The sequence below is a fragment of the Pelobates fuscus genome, chromosome 11, assembly GCF_036172605.1.
Source record: "Pelobates fuscus isolate aPelFus1 chromosome 11, aPelFus1.pri, whole genome shotgun sequence".
Classification (NCBI taxonomy): domain Eukaryota; kingdom Metazoa; phylum Chordata; class Amphibia; order Anura; family Pelobatidae; genus Pelobates; species Pelobates fuscus.
The window spans coordinates 128,402,660-128,427,181 of NC_086327.1; the positions used below are offsets into that span (position 1 = coordinate 128,402,660).

General features: G+C 36.5%; 1 protein-coding gene across 1 annotated transcript; it reads left to right on the top strand.

The window, feature by feature from the left end:
* Positions 1 to 11,289: 11,289 nt before the first annotated feature.
* Positions 11,290 to 24,298, top strand: LOC134577025 (indolethylamine N-methyltransferase-like). The gene is made up of 3 exons (XM_063435670.1): positions 11,290 to 11,437; positions 20,207 to 20,414; positions 23,872 to 24,298. The coding sequence occupies exons 1-3, from the start codon at positions 11,290 to 11,292 to the stop codon at positions 24,296 to 24,298; spliced, it is 783 nt and encodes a 260-aa protein (XP_063291740.1).
* The last annotated feature ends 224 nt before the right edge of the window (positions 24,299 to 24,522 follow it).

Below are 24,522 nucleotides of genomic sequence, written 5' to 3' on the forward strand. Positions count from 1 at the left end.
CCAAGCATGGATGTCATTACAATTATGCCCACCTGGAAAAATTCCTGCGGACGCCCATGATTCAAGGTATGAAAGGCGATTCCTCTATGAATAATATAATTGTAATATCTGTGTTCTTCCCATTGCAGAGAAGCATGGCACATGAAGGAAGACAGGGCAAGAAAAGCAATTAAAGGAGTAATACAATGGGATATTTCTAACGACGATCAGGTCCCTGTCGATTTGCCCCAAGCAGACTGCATTCTTAGTTTATACCTACTGAATGTTATCAGCAAAGACAAAGACACCTACCAGAGAAACCTGAAAAAAATGACATCCCGACTTAAAATCGGGGGGAGCCTGTTACTATTTTCACCCATAAATATGACATTTTATATAATTGATGATCACAAGTTCTTCGTTTTACCTGTCGATGAAGATTTTGTAAAACAGACAGTAAATAATGCTGGTTTTGTCATTGAAAAAGTGAATGTATTGCCTAGCAAAAAATCTTGTGACCTGCTTGATTATGATTCCATAATATATCTAAGATGTCGCAAGAAGAATGATGTTTAGCATTTATATTCCAAAAACATGTGAGTGTTCAAATATGTGCCACCACATTTTATGCTACAGTAGAAATCAAAATTACTTATATACAGACAATAAAATAATAATGTTCAACAGATTGTAAACAATTCAAGAATTTAATTTGAGAAATATGATTGTTGCTCTACATCTATTATTACTACTTAATAAAGAATTTAAAACACTTATTTTTGTTATCAATTCTGCCTATTCTTGTGTGGAGAGAATATTCCAAAAATTTTAGCTCCTCCACCTCCATCCTCATTTTCCTGCAAAGCTCACTACTTCAAAGGATAGCCAAGTATTAAAATGGGACAATAGGGAAGAAGGAAGAAGCAAGTACAATAACAATAAAGGTTAGCAATAAAAAAAAAAAAACAGACTATGATTTCAGGGGGAGGGGGGTTGACGTGATACATGAGCATGCACACTTCCATCCCCACGAGGTAATGGGTTTGAGGAGGAGATTTCCTGAAGCAGAGTTCGAGGGTAAACGCTGACCGTTGAAGTAGCCAATGAAGCAGCCGTTAATAGGCTATCTGAGTTACACGCTTAACTAGCAGAGATGGGGAGGCTAAAGAAATTTGAAGGAATATCTCTGACTTCTGCTAAACCTGGCTGTTTGCTACACTCTCGCTACCTATGGGGGACATACCCTGTGGCAAAGGTTCCTAGCAGTGAGATGCGACATTAAAGTATGGGAAATTGAAGCTGGGAAGCAGAGATCACCAAGCTATATCTATTCCCCTAGATAACCGGTAAATAGAGACTGACTGTTTATTAAGCTACACGGCAACAAGCTGTAATAAGCTGTAACATCTACTCTAACATATTAGGTTGTTTCTTCTTTAGCAGGACTTAATAAATTGGCACACGGATTCAAGAACTAATTAATTTCTAGCTATAAATTGTTTGTGACTTTTGCACCATTAAATATGGGAGATTGATAGAGGGAAATAAGAAGAGCGATCGAATCCTATAAAATGGAAGAAGTCTTAAGCGGAATTAAGCAATATAAACTGTGATAATCTGCTATATGATTATAAATTGTTTCCTAATTTGCTGCGTTTGTATTTGACTTTATAACTAAACTGCAGTATTGAAATCAGCTGAATTTACTGGATATTTTCTCTTTGGAAAAATCATAAGCATATCGAAAAGTTCTAGAATTACAACCAAAAATTTCCCCAAAAAGAAATTAAGAGAAAGTTACATCTGCAAATACTGAGAAGAATACAAATATCAATTCATACTATTCACCTAAATCTCAAGAGCACTCCTTAGTTTAAAAGGCCATCTGTAGGTGAACGCAGAGAATCCGTTCTCTTAAGTCTAACCCCGGAAGACCACTTAGTAGCCTCGCAATATATTACACAACAACTACTTAATGAAGTACTTGATGGTCTATATCTTAAATTAAAATAAGATAAGTCTAATATCTTACGGATGAAGTTATCTCATTTATCCTCTAAACTGCAATTGCAATCTGATACATGTCAAAAAATGCAAGCAAGTAATGAAAATCTAACTTTAAAGAATAACCGACTGGAAAGGAAGATTATTATACTAGAGACCAAAGTAGTGGATCTAGAAGATCGGTCTCGAAGGAGCAATACAAAAGTGAGGGGTGTGTCAAAATTGGTTACTTCTGATCAGCTGGACCCATATTTAAGATCTCTCTTTTCAAAATTTATACCTGAAAAGTCAATGGGAGTATTTACATTTGAGAGATACCATAGACTTTATAGACCGAAGAACATGTCGTTAGACATTCCAAGAGACATTATTGTTTGTGTCTCCAATAACTATATTAAAAATCTGATAATGCAATCATCACAGAAGAATCCAATTTTAGATCTTCAATTTAAAGATATCAAGTTATACTCAGATTTATCCCTAATGACTGGACAGGCAAGAAAGAGCTTTGCAGCCCAGACCGCCATACTGAGAACTCACAACATTAAATACAAATGGAACTTTCCTATGGCTCTGACATTATTTTTTCAAAATCAACATCATATTTTCAAAGAAGCAGCTGCTGCACAAGAAGCAATACAATCTTGGAATCTTTAGAAAATATAATCCATACCAAATAAATTAAAAGTGCAATCCTTCAGCTCCCTATGGAGAGAGCGGGAAAGGGAAATGCTAATTGATAATTGTCTATTATAAGAAGGATATCGTGTATTTTAGGGGGCCTGTTATTATTTCTGACTAAATGGTAGAATTTAAATATATATATTGAAGTGAATACCTTTTTGATATAAAGGAGGTAATCTATTATTTAAATAATAGTGATATCATAGCGATAAAGTTAAGGTTTTACGCCATAAGATATCGCTGGGATATATACTGAGCGTGTTTGCTCTTAAAATCTTATATATGTAGGTTGGAAGAGTGGGGCGTGCACCCTTACAGATTCCAGATACGTAGCTGTTTTCTTGAAGTGTTTAACTAATAACTTAGGTAGAAATAAATTAATGATATGACGAGGGCTTGCATTATATCCTGAGAAGTTTATAATATCTACTAGAATATAAAGATTTTCATTCTTGTAAAGTTGGTCCATCTGTATATTTGAGTTTGATATTTTAAACTACACTTATTAATCAAACAAAATGTATTAATTGTGATACATTTAATTAATCTGATTAAAGTAGTAAGGATAGGGTTTTTGTCACTAGGATATATGGATGTATATGCTTAACGTACTGTATTTAACGTTAATATATTTTTGTGTAGGTGAAAGAGGAGAAAGGGTTTTTTTTTATAGGTTTTCCACGAAGAAAGTATTTCTATTACACTAATGAGCCAGTCTTTTTTTACAATACACCTTTGAATATACTTTTCACCTCTAATAGTTGTTGTCACATGTCTGTTTTCTTAATATATATGTGGATCTATTGGTAGAGAGTGTACTTAGTCAACACTATGGAAGAATTTAACTAATGAAGTGAGGGCTCGAATTATAAATTGGAGAGTTACTTATCACTTCTAATTTGGTAAGGAAAGTGTGTGAGGGGGGTTCACTTTTAGGACATATATGTGATATTTTTTTCATTATTCAATTTTTTTCTTCTCGTTTTTTTTTTTTTCTTTTCTTCTTTTTTCTCTTTGTATTTTCCTTTTATGTTACCCTTGATATACCGATGTATATTCCAATAAAATCCTTTTAAATATGATCAATACCTCTAAAATTGTTAGTAAAAAATTACAATTACAGGATAGACTGGTATATAGTGCTCCTATGGAATTGTTACAATATGCAATAGAGGATATTAATCTTCAATCGTGGATTCAGCATGGGATATTGAAGATTTCAAATTTATGTGATAGGACTAATCTTGTTCCATTTGTACAACTACAAGCAAAATATAATCTTCCATTTAGAGATCTCTTCCAATACCTAAGGATTAAAAATGTCCAAAACAATATTCAATAACCACAATATAAATTCCTTTATAAATCTATCTCAAATGAAGGAAGGGATATCTAGATCTATTCAATTGTTAGAATCAATGGAACAAGAATCCCAAATAGCCCCATTTGTGAAATGGGAAGGAGATCTTGGGAAAACTTTTCCTCTCTCAGATTGGACCAAAGCCACTGTATTATTTAAGTGTTGTATTCATAGTATATGCCTCTTCGAAGTACATTTAAAGATAATTTAATGATGGTACATGGTTCCAGCAAGACTTCACAAAATTTCTACTGAGTATTTTAATGAATGTTGGAGATGTGGGGTAGAGGTGGGATCACATTTGGAGGGAATGTATAGGTCTAAGGAGTATTAAAACTTAAATGCATGAATTTACAAATTTCTTATTCCCGGATATAAAAGAAATCAGTCAGCAACTGTTTCTATTTAATATTGACTTTCCAAATCAGGATAAGAGTCAAAAATACCTCACGCACATATTTTTTGCAATTAAAATATATATAGCAAGAGCTTGGAAAAGCCCATTGCCTATATTATGTCAGGAGATTATGGAACATATAGATTTCCAATATAGGATGGAACATAGCTTTATTTCTAATGCTGGAATTCGATTTAATTATACAAAATTATGGCTACCCTGGACAGCCAAACAATAAGATAAATTAACATGGCAGTTTTTTCCTAGTTTGGTGCAACCTCATGTCGAGTCTCAAGATAAAAATCTATTCTCTCTTCTCTTTATGGTCAGTTATTTTTATTCTTTCCTTTTCTCAAGTAATATAATTTTAATCCCAGACATAGTTTAGATATATAGAAGAAAGAGGGGTGCAGATTTTTTTAAAATTATTTATCTTTATTCATTTTATTTAACAGTACATATAACATCACTGTAATATTGGTTCATCCATTATCATTATTTTATTGGAACCTACTTCGCTTACATATCGACATTTAGCAAAAAACAGTTTGCCTAAAAGTGTATTGGAAGGGAAGGGATGGGCAGAGGAGGGGAACAGATCCAATACCACAGGTAGAAAAATGAGAGAGACAAATCTCATTCCTAAAGAATAGCAAAATATGACTAATTGTCTTTCCCTTCTCTCTCCTTTTCCTCCATTCCTCCTACTTCCTGCTCCTCACCTCTCCACCTTCCCATTTTGTCTTGTCCTTGACAATCTCCAACATTACCAAACAACAGTAAATTATACAAAAACATACTATAGACATCTGGCGGCCTCTACCTTTTATATAAATCCTCCACTTCATAACATTGCAATATCCTACATCTTTATAAAGAGACCCTCCTAAACATCCAATACAAATACATATAAGTGTCCAGCGAGACAGCTCCATAGGAGGATTAATACTCACTACATCAGATTATTAGTTTGCTCATTCAGGGATTAAATTAATCCATATATCTCAGTTATGATTTTTTTTTAAATTACAATTTTGGTACATGGCTATTCCTTTCTCCATTTTGAGCTGGAAAAGAAGTTGATTTTTGACCTCAATCCAGGTTAGGAGTGTTTAGGATTTCCATTTTTCTAGCTACTATGATCTTTACTGCCAGCAAAATGTGGACCACCAAATCATATTCAACTTTAGATTCTTATCTCTACCCGAACAAATAAAATATTATTTATTTATTTCTTTTTTATTTATTTATTTCTTTTTCTCTCTTAATATAAGCATGATAAAGATTAAATTGTCAAAACTAATTAAAGTATGTTATTGAATAGAAGAATGAATGAGGAATGAATGTGATGTAGTCTGTATGTTGGAATACCGCACCACTATATTCCATGAACATAAATAAATGTATGTATATGTATTTATGGGAAACAAAATTGTAAATAAAGATAAGAAATAACAAAAAAAAAAAAAGTTTGTGCCAACAAAAGGATTGGGCAAATTTCAGAAGTATTTAGATTTGAACAACTTTAAGAGACAATTAAGTATAAAAAAAATCATTAAAAATAATAGACAATGTAACTCAATACCACAACCTCAAACCAAATATATCCATACCACATTAAATCATAGTTCTTTGTTTTAACCCTACTAATTTGATCTCACATTAAATGACAGCTTTTGAGAAGGTGACGATGCAAGAAATTAATAAAAGAAAGAAAATTTACTCCCACCAGAAAAATTTAACTAGAGGTGAGTGAAATGCATTAAAAGGACAAAACCCTAATAATCAAACCCTCTGATAAGGGCAGGGGGATTGTCCGAATGGATATGGATAAATATATTCAAGAAGGTTTGAGGTTGGTAGGAAGCAAGGATACCTACAAACTGTTAGGTGGTGACCCTAGTGGAGAGATAACAGGGCATTTCAGAATATGTTTTGGCACGGGTAAGGAAACAGGGATTCTTAACAAACAAGAATATGATTATTTAAATATAAAGATTCCTAAAATCCCAATTTTCTACAACCTGCCAAAGATACACAAAGACCTTTTCCATCCACCAGACTAACTGATAGTCTCTGGAATAGGATCTATTTCCAGTAGACTATCGGAATGTATAAATCTCTGCCTGCTACCACTGGTCTATCGATGCCCCAGTTATCTCAAGGACACCATCAACATTCGTTGAGATTTGCAAGACATCAAAAGGAATCAGATCTTTTTTTTTAGTCATCACTGATGTAGATTCCTTGTACACTATAATTTGTCATGAATTAAGATATGAACCTACCCATTTTTTTTTTTAAAGAATCAGGAAGATAAACAAAAGACCAAATAGATTTTATTACAGAGGATATTTTACTCATTTTAATGAATAACTATTTTATCTTCAAACAAGAGGCATTGCAATGGGAACCAGATTTTCAGCCAGCTTTACCATTTTATTTATGGCTTATTGGGAGTCAAAGTTTATTTTCCAGGGACATGACTGGGTGCAAAATTTGATTTCATATCGGAGATATTTAGACAATTTATTTTTTGTTTGGACGGGTACTTCACACAATTTTTTTCTAGATTATTTAGATTCCAACCAGTGGGCCATCAGGTTTACTGCTAATTTTAGTGACCAGACAGTAAACGTTTTAGATTGTATATTGACATCGCAGAGGGCACTATTAAAACCAAAACCTATTTTAAATCGGTCGATGTAAATAACTACATTCAACTTGATAGTTACCAAAATCGAATTCTTTAAGACTTCAAAGAAACTGCACAAATTTAGGGTCTTTCGATATGCAGGCTAAAATAGTTAAACAAAGTTTCATAGAAAGGGGCTATGATGAAATACATTTGAAAACAACAATCAATTAAGTAAGGTATAAAAGTAGTCACCTTTACAGTAAAAACTAAGAGTAGTAAATTATGACACAAAATATCTTTTATTTGTGATTTTACTCAAAATAGTCGACAGAGAAAAAGAATACTAACAAAGTTTTGGCCAATTTTAAAGAATGGCAATGATTTAAAAGCTCAGATAATAATCCAGTATATTTTATTTCTCACAAATGGGCTCTTTTCACAATGAGTGTCTAACACAGTCTGCTTTGTTCTACCAAAAATGGCCTGATCCATATCCCACATATAACCATCTATAAATATTTTATTTCATAAGCCAGCACTTAGCCTGCACTAAGGAACCCTGAGGGCAGAACTCTTATTATTGAATCACCGGATTAATTACAATAATTTTGTAAAAACATCACTTGACACACGCGGTATATAATTGTTTATCACATGCACATCATCCAATGTGGTTTGAATCCTGGATGTGTTTGATTTTACATACATATTATATGGACATAATGTTTCTTTACATTTCAAATTACATCCAAAAACCAATCCCACAGATCTTAAATTTCAGGCCATCCAAATGTACTGTTTAATTGTAGAGGTGCTGATATCCCTAAAAAAACTGTGTAAGGCTGAGACAAAATGGATATTCATTTTAAATACTTGTCCAGGTGGCCTTAATGTAGATTTTAAGTTATGTCATTTTTTGTGAAATAGTTTTTGTTCTTTTTACTCTTTTTTTTTGTATTAGAAACAGGTGTATATATATATGTATTGTATAATAAAATATATTGTATAATAAAGAAAAAACATCGACTTAGGAGCCATAAGTTTAACCAATAGGTCAGTGTTTGAGGAAAAAAAGCCCCAATAACTCTACCCAACGGGGAATAACCCACAAATTAAATACTAGAAAAGTATGGAACCAAAGGTCCATAGTAGAAGAGTTATTCAGAAGAAATCCCTATCTTTAATAATCCTAAGGGTATAGACAGTAAAATAGACAGGAAAAAATTAGAGGAGCCAGGGTAGAGGGGGTGAGTATGACTAAATTCACACAAACCCTAATAATTCCTTAACAGAGAAAATTTAGTTAAAGCCTAATAATTAAGCCTATATCAAATAACATACAAAAACTGTAAGGAAATTAAACTAGGCAGAGGAAAAAGTGGGTAAGTAGGGAAGAAGGTAAAAAACCCTCTAAAACAGAGGAATGAGAAACTCCCACCAAAACCTAATCCCATAAGGGTCCACTCACTAGGAGAGGATCCTATAGCTAAGTACCTCGGCACTGTAACAATCACAAATGCCTACCTATTACCTTGCTCCCTTCCTGACTAAGTAGCAAAAATACAAATTAAATTAAATCCATAACGTGCTACCTAAATGTGCAATTGAAAAGAAAAGAAATAAATAAAACTCGACACGCGTTTCGGCGTGCTAACACGCCGTCGTCAGGAGTAATGCACTGCGGTGTAACTTTGTTCATTTTTATACACATTGTAACGATCATGATTGCCAGGTGTGTAGCCCACGTGTGTGGACTACGTCACTTTACCCGTCCACTGATTGGTCAGAAATTATCAGTGTATCCTGATTGGTGTCTTTTCCGGACCATGTGACCAGGGGGCGTGTCGGTAGGTAGAGTGGGGCCCACGTGGGGAGTCCATCAAGTAAAGTAGGAGTGGTATAAACACGTCACTTAGTGACGATGCCATCAATCTTAATAGCCCTCCCACTAAGTGGGACGGCGCCTGCATAGAGGAGACCCGCATCAAAGAAAAAGGGAGTGTCATAACTCAGTTACCTCGGTAACGAAAAAGACAGTCCCTTGCGATCTCCTACATCCGGAAAGGACACCAATCAGGATACACTGATATTGTATTTGTATTAGTTAAGTGTTGTATTCATAGTATATGCCTCTTCGAAGTACGTTTGAAGATAAACGTAAGACTTCACAAAATTTCTACTGAGTATTCTAATGAATGTTGGAGATGTGGGCTAGAGATGTGATCTATCACATTTGGTGGGATTGTATAGGTCTAAGGAGTATTACAACTTAAATGCATGAATTTACTAATTTCTTATTCCAGGATATAAAAGAAATCAGTCAGCAATTGTTTCTATTTAATATTGACTTTCCAAATCAGGATAAGAGTCAAAAATACCTCACCCACATATTTTTTGCAATTAAAATATATATAGCAAGAGTTTGGAAAAGCCCATTGCCTATATTATGTCAGGAGATTATGGAACATATAGATTTCCAATATAGGATGGAACATAGCTTTATTTCTAATGCTGGAATTCGATTGAATTATACAAAATTATGGCTACCCTGGACAGCCAACCAATAAGATTAATTAACATGGCAGTTTTTCCTAGTTTGGTGTGACCTCATGTCGAGTCTCAAGATAAAAATCTATTGTCTCTTCTCTTTTTGGTCAGTTATTTTTATTCTTTCCTTTTCTCTAGTAATATAATTTTAATCCCAGACATAGTTTAGATATATAGAAGAAAGATGGGTGAAGATTTTTTTTAAATTATTTTATCTTTATTAATTTTACTTAACAGTACATATAACATCACTGTAATATTGGTTCATCCATTATCATTATTTTATTGGAACCTTCTTCGCTTACATATAGACATTTAGCAACAACCAATTTGCCTAAAAGTGTATTGGAAGGGAAGGGATGAGGAGAGGAGGGGAACAGATCCAATACCACAGGTAGAAAAATGAGAGAGACAAATCTCATTCCTAAAGAATAGCAAAATACACTATACACTATAATTTGTCATGAATTAAGATGTGAACCTACCCATTTTTTCTTAAAGAATCAGGAAGATAAACAAAAGACCAAATAGATTTTATTATAGAGGATATTTTACTCAAATTAATGAATAACTATTTTATCTTCAAACAAGAGGCATTGCAATGGGAACCAGATTTTCAGCCAGCTTTGACATTTTATTTATGGCTTATGGGGAGTCAAAGTTTATTTTCCAGGGACATGACTGGGTGCAAAATTTGATTTCAGATCAGAGATATTTAGACAATTTATTTTTTGTTTGGACGGGTACTTCACACAATTTGTTTCTAGATTATTTAGATTCCAACCAGTGGGCCATCAGGGTTACTGCTAATTTTAGTGACCAGACAGTAAACTTTTTAGATTTTATATTGACATTGCAGAGGGCACAATTAAAACCAAAACCTATTTTAAATTGGTCGATGTAAATAACTACATTCAACTTGATAGTTACCAAAAAAAAGAAAAAAGAAACTGCACAAATTTAGGGTCTTTTGATATGCAGGCTAAAATAGTTAAACAAAGTTTCATAGAAATGGGCTATGATGAAATACATTTGAAAACAACAATCAATTAACCCCTTAAGGACACAACTTCTGGAATAAAAGGGAGCCGTGACGGAATATTTCCGTCATGTGTCCTTAAGGGGTTGTAAGGTATAAAAGTAGGGAGTCACCTTTACAGTAAAACTAAGATTAGTAAATTATGACACAAAATATCTTTTATTTGTGATTTTACTCAAAATAGTCGACAGAGATAAAGAAAACTAACAAAGTTTTGGCCAATTTTAAAGAATGGCAATGATTTAAAAGCTCAGATAATAATCCAGTATATTTTATTTCTCACAAATGGGCTCTTTTCACAATGAGTGTCTAACACAGTCTGTCTTGTTCTACCAAAAATGGCCTGATCCATATCACACATATAACCATCTATAAATATGTTATTTCATAAGCCAGCACTTAGCCTGCACTAAGGAACCCTGAGGGCAGAACTCTTATTATTGAATCACCGGATTAATTACAATAATTTTGTAAAAACATCACTTGACACACGCGGTATATAATTGTTTATCACATGTACATCATCCAATGTGGTTTGCATCCTGGATGTGTTTGATTTTACATACATATTAAATATATATAAGGAATCATTTCATCAGGTAGATGAAGCAGAACTGATCACAGCACCTCGGCAATTCAACATGAGTTCCACCGCCCACAAGGATTATCATGATAAGGCATTCCCGGCAAAACGATTAGTTGAAGTTTACTTTTGTGACGATAGTTTCCCATTAATAAAAGAAAACGTGGAATTTCCAATGGAACAAATACATACAGATATCGATTCAGGTCTGTATATAAATATATTTTTTTAAATATTACATTTTTATTGTTATTCTCTTTTATACAGCATTTTACAACATATACAAAACTTTGATCACATTATCTCTTAACATCATACTGATATAATAAAAAACAAATAGGACATCATCATACCACAACAAACAAAGACAAAAACATACAAAATATACATCTTGTACTCTCTGCAGAGGGGAAGAGGTGGATTGGGGTTTTTCCCATAGCTCATCTGATTTCTAGTTACCTTACCATTATTGAAAAGAGAATATCTTTTACCAATTTGACTTTATACGAGGTCTGTATATATTTATATATTTATTATTATTCAGGATGGAGGCAATGTTTTGTTTTACCAAAACAACCCACAATTATGTATAGAGAAGCCTCAAACTAAAAGAGAAAACTTATTAAAAAAAACATATTAAAGAAGATATAAAACATACTTTCTTATATAAAGAGTTTTTTTGGGAGTTTGACATTTAACCTCTTTTATTGACTCGCAAGACATAAGATAGAATATACAATAAAAGATGGTTTAACCTGATTTTCTAAAAATGTGGTATATCTTTTAACCTTTTCTTGTCACCTTGGATCGGTAGGATAGGTAGGATATGTAGGACTAAACATCCCCTACACATGTGCATTGGAGAACATGTGCATAATATTAAAAATTGACAATGTTTCTTTACATTTCAAATTACATCCAAAAATGCAACCCCACAGATCTTAAATTTCAGGCCATCTAAAAGTACTGTTTAATTGGAGAGGTGCTATAATATATATATATTATAAAAATACAATTCTATTCATCATATATTTTAAATTTTTGTTGTTTTTCCTTATTTACTCATATTTTGTTTAATTTCAATTATATTTTTACATTGGAATATTTAGTGAAGACAACATATCAATGACACCAAACGGAGTAAGAATGGGTAGAAATTTTTTTTAGTTACACATTTTCTTTTTTGCCAATGTTTATTTTATTGTGCTGAGAGTACCACGTATCTTGTAACGCCATAACAGCAATTACAAGGACAACAATTGACATAAGAAGATAAAGGCATAAACAATAAGTGATGTATCATGTTGTAGCATTGTGATAGGACAGCACATTTTTAGAATGTAAAACTATAGTAGTGTTAAGTAATCATGTCTGAGTGTTCAGGAACCATACAGCTGTCAATTGCAAGCAAAGTACTAGACATGGTATGAGATAGTCGAGATTGGGCATGAATAGCAAGTTAGGTGGGGTAACATACTTTTAACTGTATTTTAACAAGATGGCCGCACGTTATTTCCAAGAGAATGTGTGTATTTCAATTCACTTCCGGTTTCGCTTTGCTCCGGTCACATGGTACAGCTTCCGATCATGTGACACCAGGGGGAGGTGTGGGTAGATGATTGCACAAACGGCCAGATAGTGAATAAGGAGGATAGTAAACCCTATCACTCCAAGTCCATATTATTAGTCCATATTACATAAAAATAAAGAAAGAGAGAAAGTGATATCAGGTAGAGGTATTCACCAATGTTATCATTAATAAAAATATATCATTAATAAAATATTAATAAATAAATGTCATAAAAAATAAAAGCATTCAGGTGAATAAGAGTAATATAATAAAACCTACATATCAAATTTGACTATAATAAATTAGTAGTATCACACATAAAATAATTTTTTTTTTTTTTTTATAAAATTGAGCTTATTCCAAAATCAATGTTTAAGCCTTTTGGACATAATGTTTGGAGCTCAAATATCCAGTTTGCTTCTTTTCTATTTAAATTCATAGCACCATTGCCACCTCTCCAGTGATTTTCTATTTTATGAATTGCTGTAAATTGCAACTCACTGGGATTAGAGTTATGTTTTTCTAAGAAGTGACTCGATACACTATGATTTAAAAACCCAATTTTTATATTTCGAATGTGTTCATAGATCCTAGTTTTTAACGGTCTTGAGGTTTTACCTACATATTGTAGGCCGCAAGTACATTGCAGCAAATAAATGACATTGGTAGACTCACACGAGATAAAAGAATTGATGTTAAACATTTTTTTGGTTATATTAGAAATAAAATCCACTTTCTTTTTTTTGGTTATATGGGTATTTTTGCATGCATAACAATTACCACAGTGGTAAAAACCTTTTTGTGCTTCTGACCACTTAGTTAAAAAATTAGGATTCTTATTTTCTTTATCGACATAATTTGAGGTTAAAATTTGCTTAAAATTTCTTGCCCCCCTAAAGATGAACTTAGGTTTATCCCCTAAAAAATCTCGCATTTCATGATCCTGTTGTAAAATGTGCCAATTTTGATTAATAATCCTTTTTAAAGTGCCCACGTTGCTGCAATAATTAAAAATAAGAGGAATTTGTTTGTTAAATTCTTTTGGTTCTTTTTTATCCTTGTTCTTATAATTCAATAACTGTGGCCTATTTAGATCACCAATATTGTTAATATCCTGTTGGAGATCTTTTTCACAATAACCTTTTTGTACAAATTGTTTTTTTAAAAATAAAGATTGGGAATTAAAATCCTTTTTATCTGTACAATTTCTTCTCATACACAGGAACTGGCCTTTTGGGATATTTTTAATCCATGGATCATAGTGGCAACTACTTGTTTCGATAAAACTGTTTACATCCACTTGTTTAAAGAAAGTGCGTGTTTTGAGTTGATTATCAGAGATAAAAATGTTCAAATCTAAAAAATCAATATTATTGGGGCTCACATTTTTGGTCAATTTAATTCCCCAAGTGTTCGAATTCAGGTAATTAAAAAAAAGAATTAAAATCAGACTCAGTGCCTTTCCAAATAATAAAAATGTCATCAATATAGCGTCTGTATAGGGCCAAGTTTTCTCCCCAGCCATGCTCCTGATAGATAAAAAGATGTTCCCAATAAGACATGAACAGGTTGGCATAGCTGGGGGCAAACTTGGTCCCCATAGCAGTACCCCTAATTTGAAGGTAAAAGTCACCGTCGAACCAAAAGAAATTGTTTTCTAAAATCATCTGAATACCTTTAGTAATAAAATCAATTTGTGTACTTAAAAATTCCTTCAATTGGTCTAAAAAGAAAGTGGTTGCCTCGATACCTTTGGAGTGCTCAATTATAGTGTATAAACTTGTGACATCGCACGTGATTAATAGATAGTCTTCTTCCCATTTTAGTTCATCTAAAATCTTTAAAAGGTTCATAGAGTCTTGCAAATGTGAGGGGCACCCTTTAACTAATGGTTGTAAGTAATAGTCGATAAATTGGGAAAGTGGCGATAAAAGAGAATCTATCCCCGAGACTATGGGTCTTCCTGGGGGATTTGCCAGGTCTTTATGTATTTTGGGCAATATGTAAAGGACCGGTATTATAGGGTATTGTACTTGGAGGAACGAAAGTTCATTTTTATCTAGTACATTGTTTTCCATCCCAATTTTAAGGAAGTTCTCGTATTTTATTTTAATATCCGTTGTAGGATTTTTCTCTAATTTTTTATAGGTAGTATCATCCCGGAGTTGTCGTTTTATCTCATCGAGGTAGGCAGTTTTATCTAGAATAACCACCCCTCCCCCTTTATCAGCGGGTTTGATTACAGTGGTGGGATTTTGTTTTAGGTCTTTAAGGGTTAACTTCTCTTTAAAAGATAGATTTTGTTCGTACTTGGATAAAGGTTTAATATTGTATATTTCATCTAAGCAAGCCTTCTCGAATACTTTCATACTATGAGATTTCAGATATTGTGGATTAAAAGAAGATTTTTTCTTAAAATTAGTGTGTTTAATATTATTTCCTATTAGTTCTGTATCTACACTATCTATTTCTTCGCTTTGGGGTGTATTAATTGTTTCTTTATTAAAAAAATTTTTTTTTAAACATAATTTTCTGGTGAATCTATTAACGTCAATGAATGCTTCAAATTTATTTACAGAGCAGCTAGGGGCATATTTAAAACCCTTTCTTAAAACTTTCTCTTTTGTTGGTGATAAAACAGTATTAGATAAATTAAAAATTCTTATTTCATTATCGTTACTTTTTTCCTCTCTTGGTTTATCTCTCCCTCCTCTGGTTCCTCTTCTGACATTCTGTATCTTTTTGTGGGAGTTCCATGGTGTTCTTCCCTCCTCATCCATCTTGGTTCTAAAAAAACCTCCTCTCCTTTTTCACTCCTTAAACGCTCAAATCTATTTTTTAAGGGGATTTGGAAAGATCGATCTTCATTATATCTTGTCCTAAACCTCTGAGCATCTCTCCTTGGTTTAGGCGAAATAGGGGCGGCTTTCCTGTCAAACTGTTTCGGTCTAGTTTGTCTATCCTTTGCTGGACTTATTTTGTTGTATGAGTTCTTTCTCTCTTTCTGGAATTCTGGAATCCTAGAAACTGAGCCATAATGCTCTCCTAGCTGCTACAGATAAAGCCCTATATTCAAGAGAATATCCTGGTTACATCTAGGGAAGCTTCTGAAGAAGTAATTTGTCACCTGAAGATTCCAGACTGCATCTTGAATATTGCCTCTTAATATCTCTTTCCACGTCAGCATTTAGATCTTTCACCACACTTTTCATGGCTCTAGAGACAGTAGTAAAAGCTACAGCTGGATGACATCCTGCACCAGCAGGTGTATACATTTGGACAAGTTTGCATCCAATTTTTGATCTATAGGCTTGCGTAAAAAAGGTGAGTTGTCAAGCGGTAGCATTGTCCCACGGGCTACCCTGGAAATTGGTAAATCAACTTTAGGAGGTGTAGTACAGAGTGTGGAAGTACCTTCCTCCACAGTGTAACGTTTGTCCTCTCTTTCTTACCTCTAAGACCTCTGAATACCTAGTGAAATCATTAAGATATTGCGAAATATTGATGATGACAAGAGTATCATGGCCCGAAAAGCATTAGCAAACTATACAGGGCAGGTACATGTCTGAAAAACAAAGACCTCTGAAATACTTTGTACAAAAAGCACTGTCAAATTCTATTTCCAAGAAAACAGTCAAACATATTTAAAGCTGGCTAAAAAAAACCCAGCATTTACCCAAGTCTGGAGAACCTGTAAATACCTTAGAAATATGTTTTGGATGTTTACTGTAATTTTCTATACTTTCTGGCAATTGCCCTTATCCAAGATGGCTCCCGTGACTTGTTTTCCCGTAAGGTCATCGGCATTGGTCCCTTTAAGGCTCAAACTGCACATGTGCTGGTGTCTTCCACAAGCATTTGCCGGTTAGAGACCAGGAGGAGAGCTTGGTCTGCAGCCTACATGGCCCCTGAACACCCATGGACCCAGGAACAAAATCAACAGTACTCAGGGGAAGCATCAAGAGTAAAGTAAAAGTGCTTTCAAGGTGATTTAAAGGAAACAAGGTCACCAAAGTTTAAAGGCACCTCTAGTTAAAGGCGCCACAGCATAAAAGCACCACAGCACAAGGTATGACTGCATAAGGAACCACAGTTTAAAGACATAACAGAATAAAAGTACCACAGAGTAAAGGCATGGTGGGATCCAACTACAGATCGGGGAAGTGAGGGATGGGGAGAGACAACCTATAGATCAGTTAAGTGAGGGATGGGGGGAGGCAGCCTATAGATCAGGTAAGTGAGGGATGGGGGAGAGGCAGTCTACAGGAAGGGTCAGCAATGAGCAGGAAGGTAAAGTAAGAGAAGGAATAGAAATGAGCAGGAAGGGACGTAAAGGAGCAGAAGTAGGAGAAGGAGAGCAAAGGAACAGAAATGAGCATCAAGGAGCAGGAAGGGTCATCAAGGAGCAGGAAGGGTCAGCAAGAAGCAGAAAGGGTCAGCAAGGAGCAGGAAGGAACAGAAGGAGCACAAAGGTAAATTAGGAGAAGGAACAGAAATGAGCAGGAAGGGTCAGCAATGAGCTGGAAGGGGCAGAAGGAGCACAAACGTAAAGTAGGAGAAGGAGCAGAAATTAGCAGGAAGGGTCTGCAAGGAACAGGAAGGGTCTGCAAAGAGCAGAAAGGGACAGAAGGAGCACAAATGTAAAGTAGCAGAAAGAATCAGAAGGAGCACAAAGGTAAAGTAGGAGGAGGAGCAGACAAGTGTAGCAAGGAGCAGAAAGGGTCAGCAAGGAGCAGAAAGGGTCAGCAAGCAGAAGAAAGGGATCATAAAGAGAAAGGAGCAGGAGGGGGAGCAAAATAAGCAGAAAATAGCAGAAAGGTGAAAGAGCAGAAGGAGCCAAGGAGGAGAGAAGACAGTGTCCGAAGACTGTGTTAAATAAAGGAGAAGAAAAGGAGATTGGAGCAGGAAGGACATGTGAAGTGAACCAGCCACTTTATTCTAGACACCACATCATAAGGCTTTGGTACCTGGGCCTGGCAGGGAAACGTTGGACCTTCTCATCTCCACAGGTAAAAAAAAATATTAGTGTTAATGTGTTCACTTTTATTTACTGAATGTCAGGAAGTACAGAGTGCCGCTGGGTAGGGGTGTTGCTGATTGACTAGAGCGGTCAGATTTCACTCTAACAAATCAGTAGCTCCCCATTCATAAAAAGGAAATAAATTTTTATGAACCAGGAACTAGCGATTGGCTTAGAGCGTCAACTGACCACTCTAGCCAATCTGTGGCACCCATGCCTGACATCAATCTGCACTTCCTGACACTCCGTTTCAGACGCCGAATACCACTGAGCAACCTGGAGATCTGGAGCTGGAGGAAGCCTTTGGGGATAAACCATTTGAGAGAGATTTAACCCCTTAAAGGAAAGAGAGCATCCAGGGGCTTCCTGGCATCATAACATGACATGACTATGCCCCTTCCCTTTCATGACACTGCCAAAAGGGACCAAGCATGGATGTCATTACAATTATGCCCCCCCCCCCCTGGAAAAATTCCTGCAGACGCCCATGGTATGGTATACATCTTTTTGCGCTCTTTTATTACAGGCCTACTGCTTTGTTGGTTCCGGCACACCACAACCGACTGGTGTCATTTGAATATGTTTATTGGTTATAATATGCTATGTTACCTAATCATCGTGGCTATATTGCCCAGATGACAAATTTAAGGCCTTGGCCTGTAGTTGTGGGAGGGGCTTGAATCCCTTTAAAAGGGCTGCCAAACCTCTCCTACCTTACCGTTGATGGTCTGGCGAGTCACCTCTCCCACCACTCCCTCTATTCACATCACCTTCTAAGGTGGGCCTACTGCTTTGTCGGTTCCAGCACACCACAACCGACTGGTGTCATTTGAATATGTTTATTGGTTATAATATGCTATGTTACCTTATCATCACGGTGATACTGCCCCGACTAAATGTATTTATATATATATATGTATGTCCATAAGTAAAGTGATCAAAATGCTCCCATAGGCAAGGGCTGTAGGATAGGAAAAAGACTGAGGACCTTAGGAATGTCTTTGGTGTTCTTCCTGTCCTATCGTCTGTAAGGGGCGGGGTTAACCCATTTGTATAAGCTGCCATGATTAGCTAGGAACTATATATACACACATATATTCTATGTGTATATTTATGTAATCTTTTTACATAATTGTGTCATTTTAGTAATTACAATTTGAGAGACTGTCTGACAACCCAGGCAGAAAGTCCAAGAGAATTTAATTTGCAAGCCCTATATTTAACCTTGTACCTTTCCAAAACACCATAAAACCTGTAGATAGGGGTTACTGTTTTACTTGTCAGACTTCACTAAGTGTTGTAAAGCAGTAAAATGCATCACAATGATGATGTCAACAATGCAGTAACCAGGATTGTGACAGTGGCTACTAAAAAAGAAAGGACATACTACACCATTGTGGATACCCTGGGTTTTCTACTTTTTCAAATGATATGCTGTGATGGGGGTAATTCTTATTCCTGGGCAGCCATACGTCCTTAAAGGTGACATAACCAATCTGCCAAATTTCAATGTGCAAAAACAGAAATGGGCAAGTCTTATATTTGACTCTGTGACTTTCCAAAACACCATAACACTTGTACATGTGGGGTACTGTTGTACACGTGAGACATTGCTGAAGACAAATATGAGTGTCTTAGAGCACTAAAACATATAATGCTGATGATATCATTGGTAAAACTGCAGTTCATTTGTCAAGAAAATATTTTTCAAGAAAATCTAAATGCTAATTTTGGCCAGTGTTTGTGACTAAGTGGCTACTCATAAAGACTAGACAAACCCCATTTTGAATACCCTGGATTGTGTACTTTTCCCAATGGTATGCCATATTGGGGGTAATTTTCATTCCTGGACTGCCATACGGTCTCAAAGGCAACATAACCAATCTGGCAAAATCCAATGTGTAAAGAGGAAAGCCCTATATTTGACCCTGTAACTTCCCAAAACACCATAAACCCTCTACTGGGGAACAGGGGGGGAGGGGGTAATGTTGTACTCATGAGACGTTGCTGAATACAAATATGTGTAATTTCTTGCAGTAAAAACTAGCAGTATTAGGACATTCATAGTTAAAATGCCACGCAGAACTTGCAGAATTTTCTCAAACTTTTTAGTTTTTATTCTTATAAAATTATGTTTCATATTTAAATATTTATAGTAAAATCAAAGCCCTGTTTCTCCTGAACAAATTATATATAATAAGTGTGAGTGCACTTCATTTGAAAGAGGTGAATTGTGGTTGAACAGATATAGCGCTCAAATTATAGTTTGGTTTTTTATTGTGTTTTGATCAGAACGTGCACAGTTGCTTCCATTCTTAAGGGGTTAACTGCGAGAAGCATTGTGTAAAATGTTCATATACAGCTCCTGTCTTATATTGTTTACAGGAGTCGTGAAGGGAGAAACATTGATTGATTTTAGTGTTGGAGCCACAGCAAGTCATCTTATACCAGTTTGCAATGGATTCAAAGATATATATGTGGTAGAAGTTAATGAGAGAAACATCAATGAATTTGAGAAATGGCGACAAAATAAACAAGACTCTGTTAACTTCTCATATGGGGCGAAGGTTCATCATAAGTTAGAAGGAGGCAGGTAATGTATGATTTAGACAATATTTCATCACTGTTACATCACATCATTCTATTAATGACCGTAACCATCTCTTTACCACATCAACTTAGAAATGCTGTACCCAGATATCTTGTTTATAATAAATAAATAAAAGGCACAGATGATTATGGAACTATAAAATGTAAAGGGACACTATAGTCACCACAACCACTACAGCTTAATATAGTGGTTCTGGTGTCTACAGCACGTCACTGCAGGCTTTTTCATTTTCAGAGAAAAGTCAGTGGTTACGTTACTGAATAGTTACACCTCCTAGTCACTGACATTCGGCATCTCCATGCTCTGCATGTTCCAGCCTCTGAGAAACGGTGAGTAAAATTACCTTTTCAAAGATCTCTAACAGGGGACTGGGACATAAATAGTTAGGTTAACACTATAATGTCAAGAATACATGTTAGTTAGTGCTATATAAACGTCTTTTCAACCAGGATGAAGAGTACTTTTTTTTTTTTTTTTACAAATAGGCAAAGTAAAGCATGAGACACATTTTAGGACAGGTTTGATGTTACCTTAATGGACAATATCTGAGGAAATTTTATAAGTACTAAAAAAAATTCACCATGGAAACCATTGGAATGTCCCCGCCTATTGTTTCAATTTCAGAACTCTTCCCCAAAATTGCACTGTTTTTATCTGAGTATGAATATTTAGTTATATCTAATTCAAGGCATGGGCGTCCACAGGGATTTTTCAGCTTGTTTTGCTATTTTTCGTGTGAGATTGAAAATACAATACTGGAGAGAGACAGGGATAGGAAGCTACATCTTATCCCTGCTTCTCTCTGCTGACTGAATCCGCAGGGGAGCAGCACATGCAGCCAGAGACAGCCAACAGATCAGGTAAGTGAGGCATGGGGTGGAGCCTATAAATCAAGGAAGTGAGGCATGGGGGCAGCCTATAGATCAGGGAAGTGAGGCTGGGGGCAGCCTATAAATCAGGGAAGTGAGGCATAGGGGGGCAGCCTATAGATCAGAGAAGTGAGGCATTAGGGGCAGCCCTTAGAACAGGGAAGTAAGGCATAGGGGGCAGCCTATAGATCAAGGAAGTGAGGCATAGGGGGCAGCCTATAGATCAGGGAAGTGAGGCATGGGGGGCAGCCATTAGATCAGGGAAGTGAGGCATGGGGGGGCAGCCTATAGATCAGGGAAGTGAGGCATGAGGGGCAGCCTATAGATCAGGGAAGTGAGGCATAGATGGGCAGCCTATAGATGAGGGAAGTGAGGCATAGGGTGGGCAGCCTATAGATGAGGGAAGTGAGGCATAGGGGGCAGACTATAGATCAGGAAAGTGAGGCATGTGGGGGCAGCCTATAGATCAGGGAAGTGAGTCATGGGGGGCAGCCTATAGATCAGGGAAGTGAGTCATGGGGGCAGCCTATAGATCAGGGAAGTGAGTCATGGGGGGCAGCCTATAGATCAGGGAAGAGAGGCATAGGGGGAGGCAGCCTATAGGTAAGGGAAATGAGGCATAGGGGGAGGCAGCCTATAGATCAGGCAAGTGAGGCATGGGGGGCAGCCAATAGATCAGGGAAGAGAGGCATGGGGGGCAACCTATAGATCAGGTAAGTGAGGCATAGGGGGGCAGCATATAGATCAGGGAAGTTAGGCATTGGGGGGAGCAGCCTATAGATCAGGGAAGTGAGGGATGGGGGCAACCTATAGATCAGGGAAGTGAGGGATGGGGGGCAGCCTATAGATCAGGGAAGTGAGGGATGGCGGTGAGGCAGCCTATAGATCAGGTAAGTGAGGGATGGGGGGCAGCAGCCTACAGGAAGGGACAGCAAGGAACAGGAATTTAAAGTAAGAGAAGGAGCAGAAAGGAAAATGAACATAAATGAGCAGGAATGGACATCAAGTAGCAGAAAGGGGCAGCAATGAGCTGGAAGGGACAGCAAGGAGCAGTAAGGGTCAACAGGGAGCAGAAAGGGTCAGCAAGGAGCAGGAAGGGTCAGCAAGGAGCAGGAAGGGTCACCAAGGAGCATGAAGGGTCAGCAAGAAGGAGCAAGGGTCAGAAAGAAGCAGGAAGTGGCAGAAAGGGTCAGCAAGGAGCACAAAAGGTAATGTAGGAGAAGGAGCACAAAGGAACAGAAATAAGCAGCAAGGAGCAGGAAGGGTCTGCAAGGAGCAGGAAGGTGAAGAAAGGGCCAGCAAGGAGCTGGGAAGGGCAGCAAGGAGCAGGAAGGGAAAGAAGGAGCACAAAGCTAAAGTAGAAGAAGAAACAGAAATCAGCAGGAAGGGTCAGCAATGAGCTGGAAGGGGCAGAAAGAGCACAAACATAAAGTAGGAGAAGGAGCAGAAATTAGCAGGTGGGGTCTGCAAGGAGTAGGAAGGAGCAGCAAGGAGCAGGAAGGGTCTGCAAGGAGAAGGAAGGGTCTGCAAAGAGCAGAAAGGGACAGAAGGAGCACAAAGGTAAAGGAGAAAAAAGAATCAGAAGGAGCACAAAGGTGAAGTAGTAGAAGGAACAGAAAATGGTAGCAAGGAGGAGAAAAGGTCTGCAAGAAGCAGGAAGGGATTAGAAAGAGTGATGAGCAGGAGGGGGAGCAAAATACGCAGAAAGTAGCAGAAAGGTAAAGGAGCAAAAGGAGCCAAGGAGGTGAGAAGACAGTGTCAGAAGAAAAATAAGACTGTGTCAAATGAAGGAGAAGAAAAGGAGATTGGAGCAGAAAGGACAAGTGAAGTGAACCCTCCACTTTATTCTTGTCACCACATCATAAGGCTTTGGTACCTGGGCCTGGCAGGGAAACTTTGGACCTTCTCATCTCCCCAGGTAAGAAAAAATATCAGTGTTAATGTGTTCACTTTTATTTACTAAGTGTCAGGAAGCACAGAGTGCTGCTGGATAGGGGTGTCGCTGATTGGCTAGAGCGGTCAGCTGGCACTCTAAGCCAATCAGTAGCTCCCTATTCATAGAAAAGTAGAACATTTTTATGAACCGGGAACTAGTGATTGGCTTAGAGCGTCAGCTGACCACTTCCTGACAGTCCGTTTCAGAAGCCAAATAGCACTGATCGATCTGGAGCTGGAGGAAGCCTTTGGGGTTAAACCATTTGAGAGTGGTTTAACCCCTTAAAGGAAAGAGAGCACCCAGGGACTTCCTGGCATCATAGCATTTTCATATAGATGAAGTTGTTATGGTGACCAGAATGTTCCTTTAATTTGCTTAAAGGAACACTATGGTATCAGGAATACAAACATGTATTCCTGACACCATAGTTGTGAAAACACTATTCACCCTGGCTTTATGTGATAATGACTACGCCCCTTCCCTTTCATGATACTTTTAAAAAAGGACCAAGCATGGATGTCATTACAATTATGCCCCCCTGGAAAAATTCCTGCGGACGCCCATGATTCAAGGTATGAAAGGCGATTCCTCTATGTATGATATAATTGTAATATCTGTGTTCTTCCCATTGCAGAGAAGCATGGCACATGAAGGAAGACAAAGCAAGAAAAGCAATTAAAGGAGTAATACAATGGGATATTTCTAACAACGATCAAGTCCCTTTCGATTTACCCCAAGCAGACTGCATTCTCAGTCTATACCTACTGGAAGCTATCAGCAAAGACCAAGACACCTACCAGAGAAACCTGAAAAAAATGACATCCAAGCTTAAAATTGGGGGGAGCCTGTTACTATTTTCACCCATAAATATGACATTTTATAAAATTGATGATCACAAGTTCTTCTATTTACCTGTCGATGAAGATTTTGTAAAACAGACAGTAAATAATGCTGGTTTTGTTATTGAAAAAGTGAATGTATTGCCTAGCAAAAAATCTTGTGACCTGCTTGATTATGATTCCATAATGTATCTAAGATGTCGCAAGAAGAATGATGTTTAGCATTTATATTCCAAAAACATGTGAGTGTTCAAATATGTGCCACCACATTTTATACTACAGTAATAATCAAGATGACTTATATACAGACAATAAAAATAATAATGTTCAACAGATGGTAAACAATTCAAGAATTTAATTCGAGAAATATGATTGTTGCTCTACATCCATTATTACTACTTAATAAAGAAATTAAAACACTTATTTTTTTTTATCAATTTTGCCTA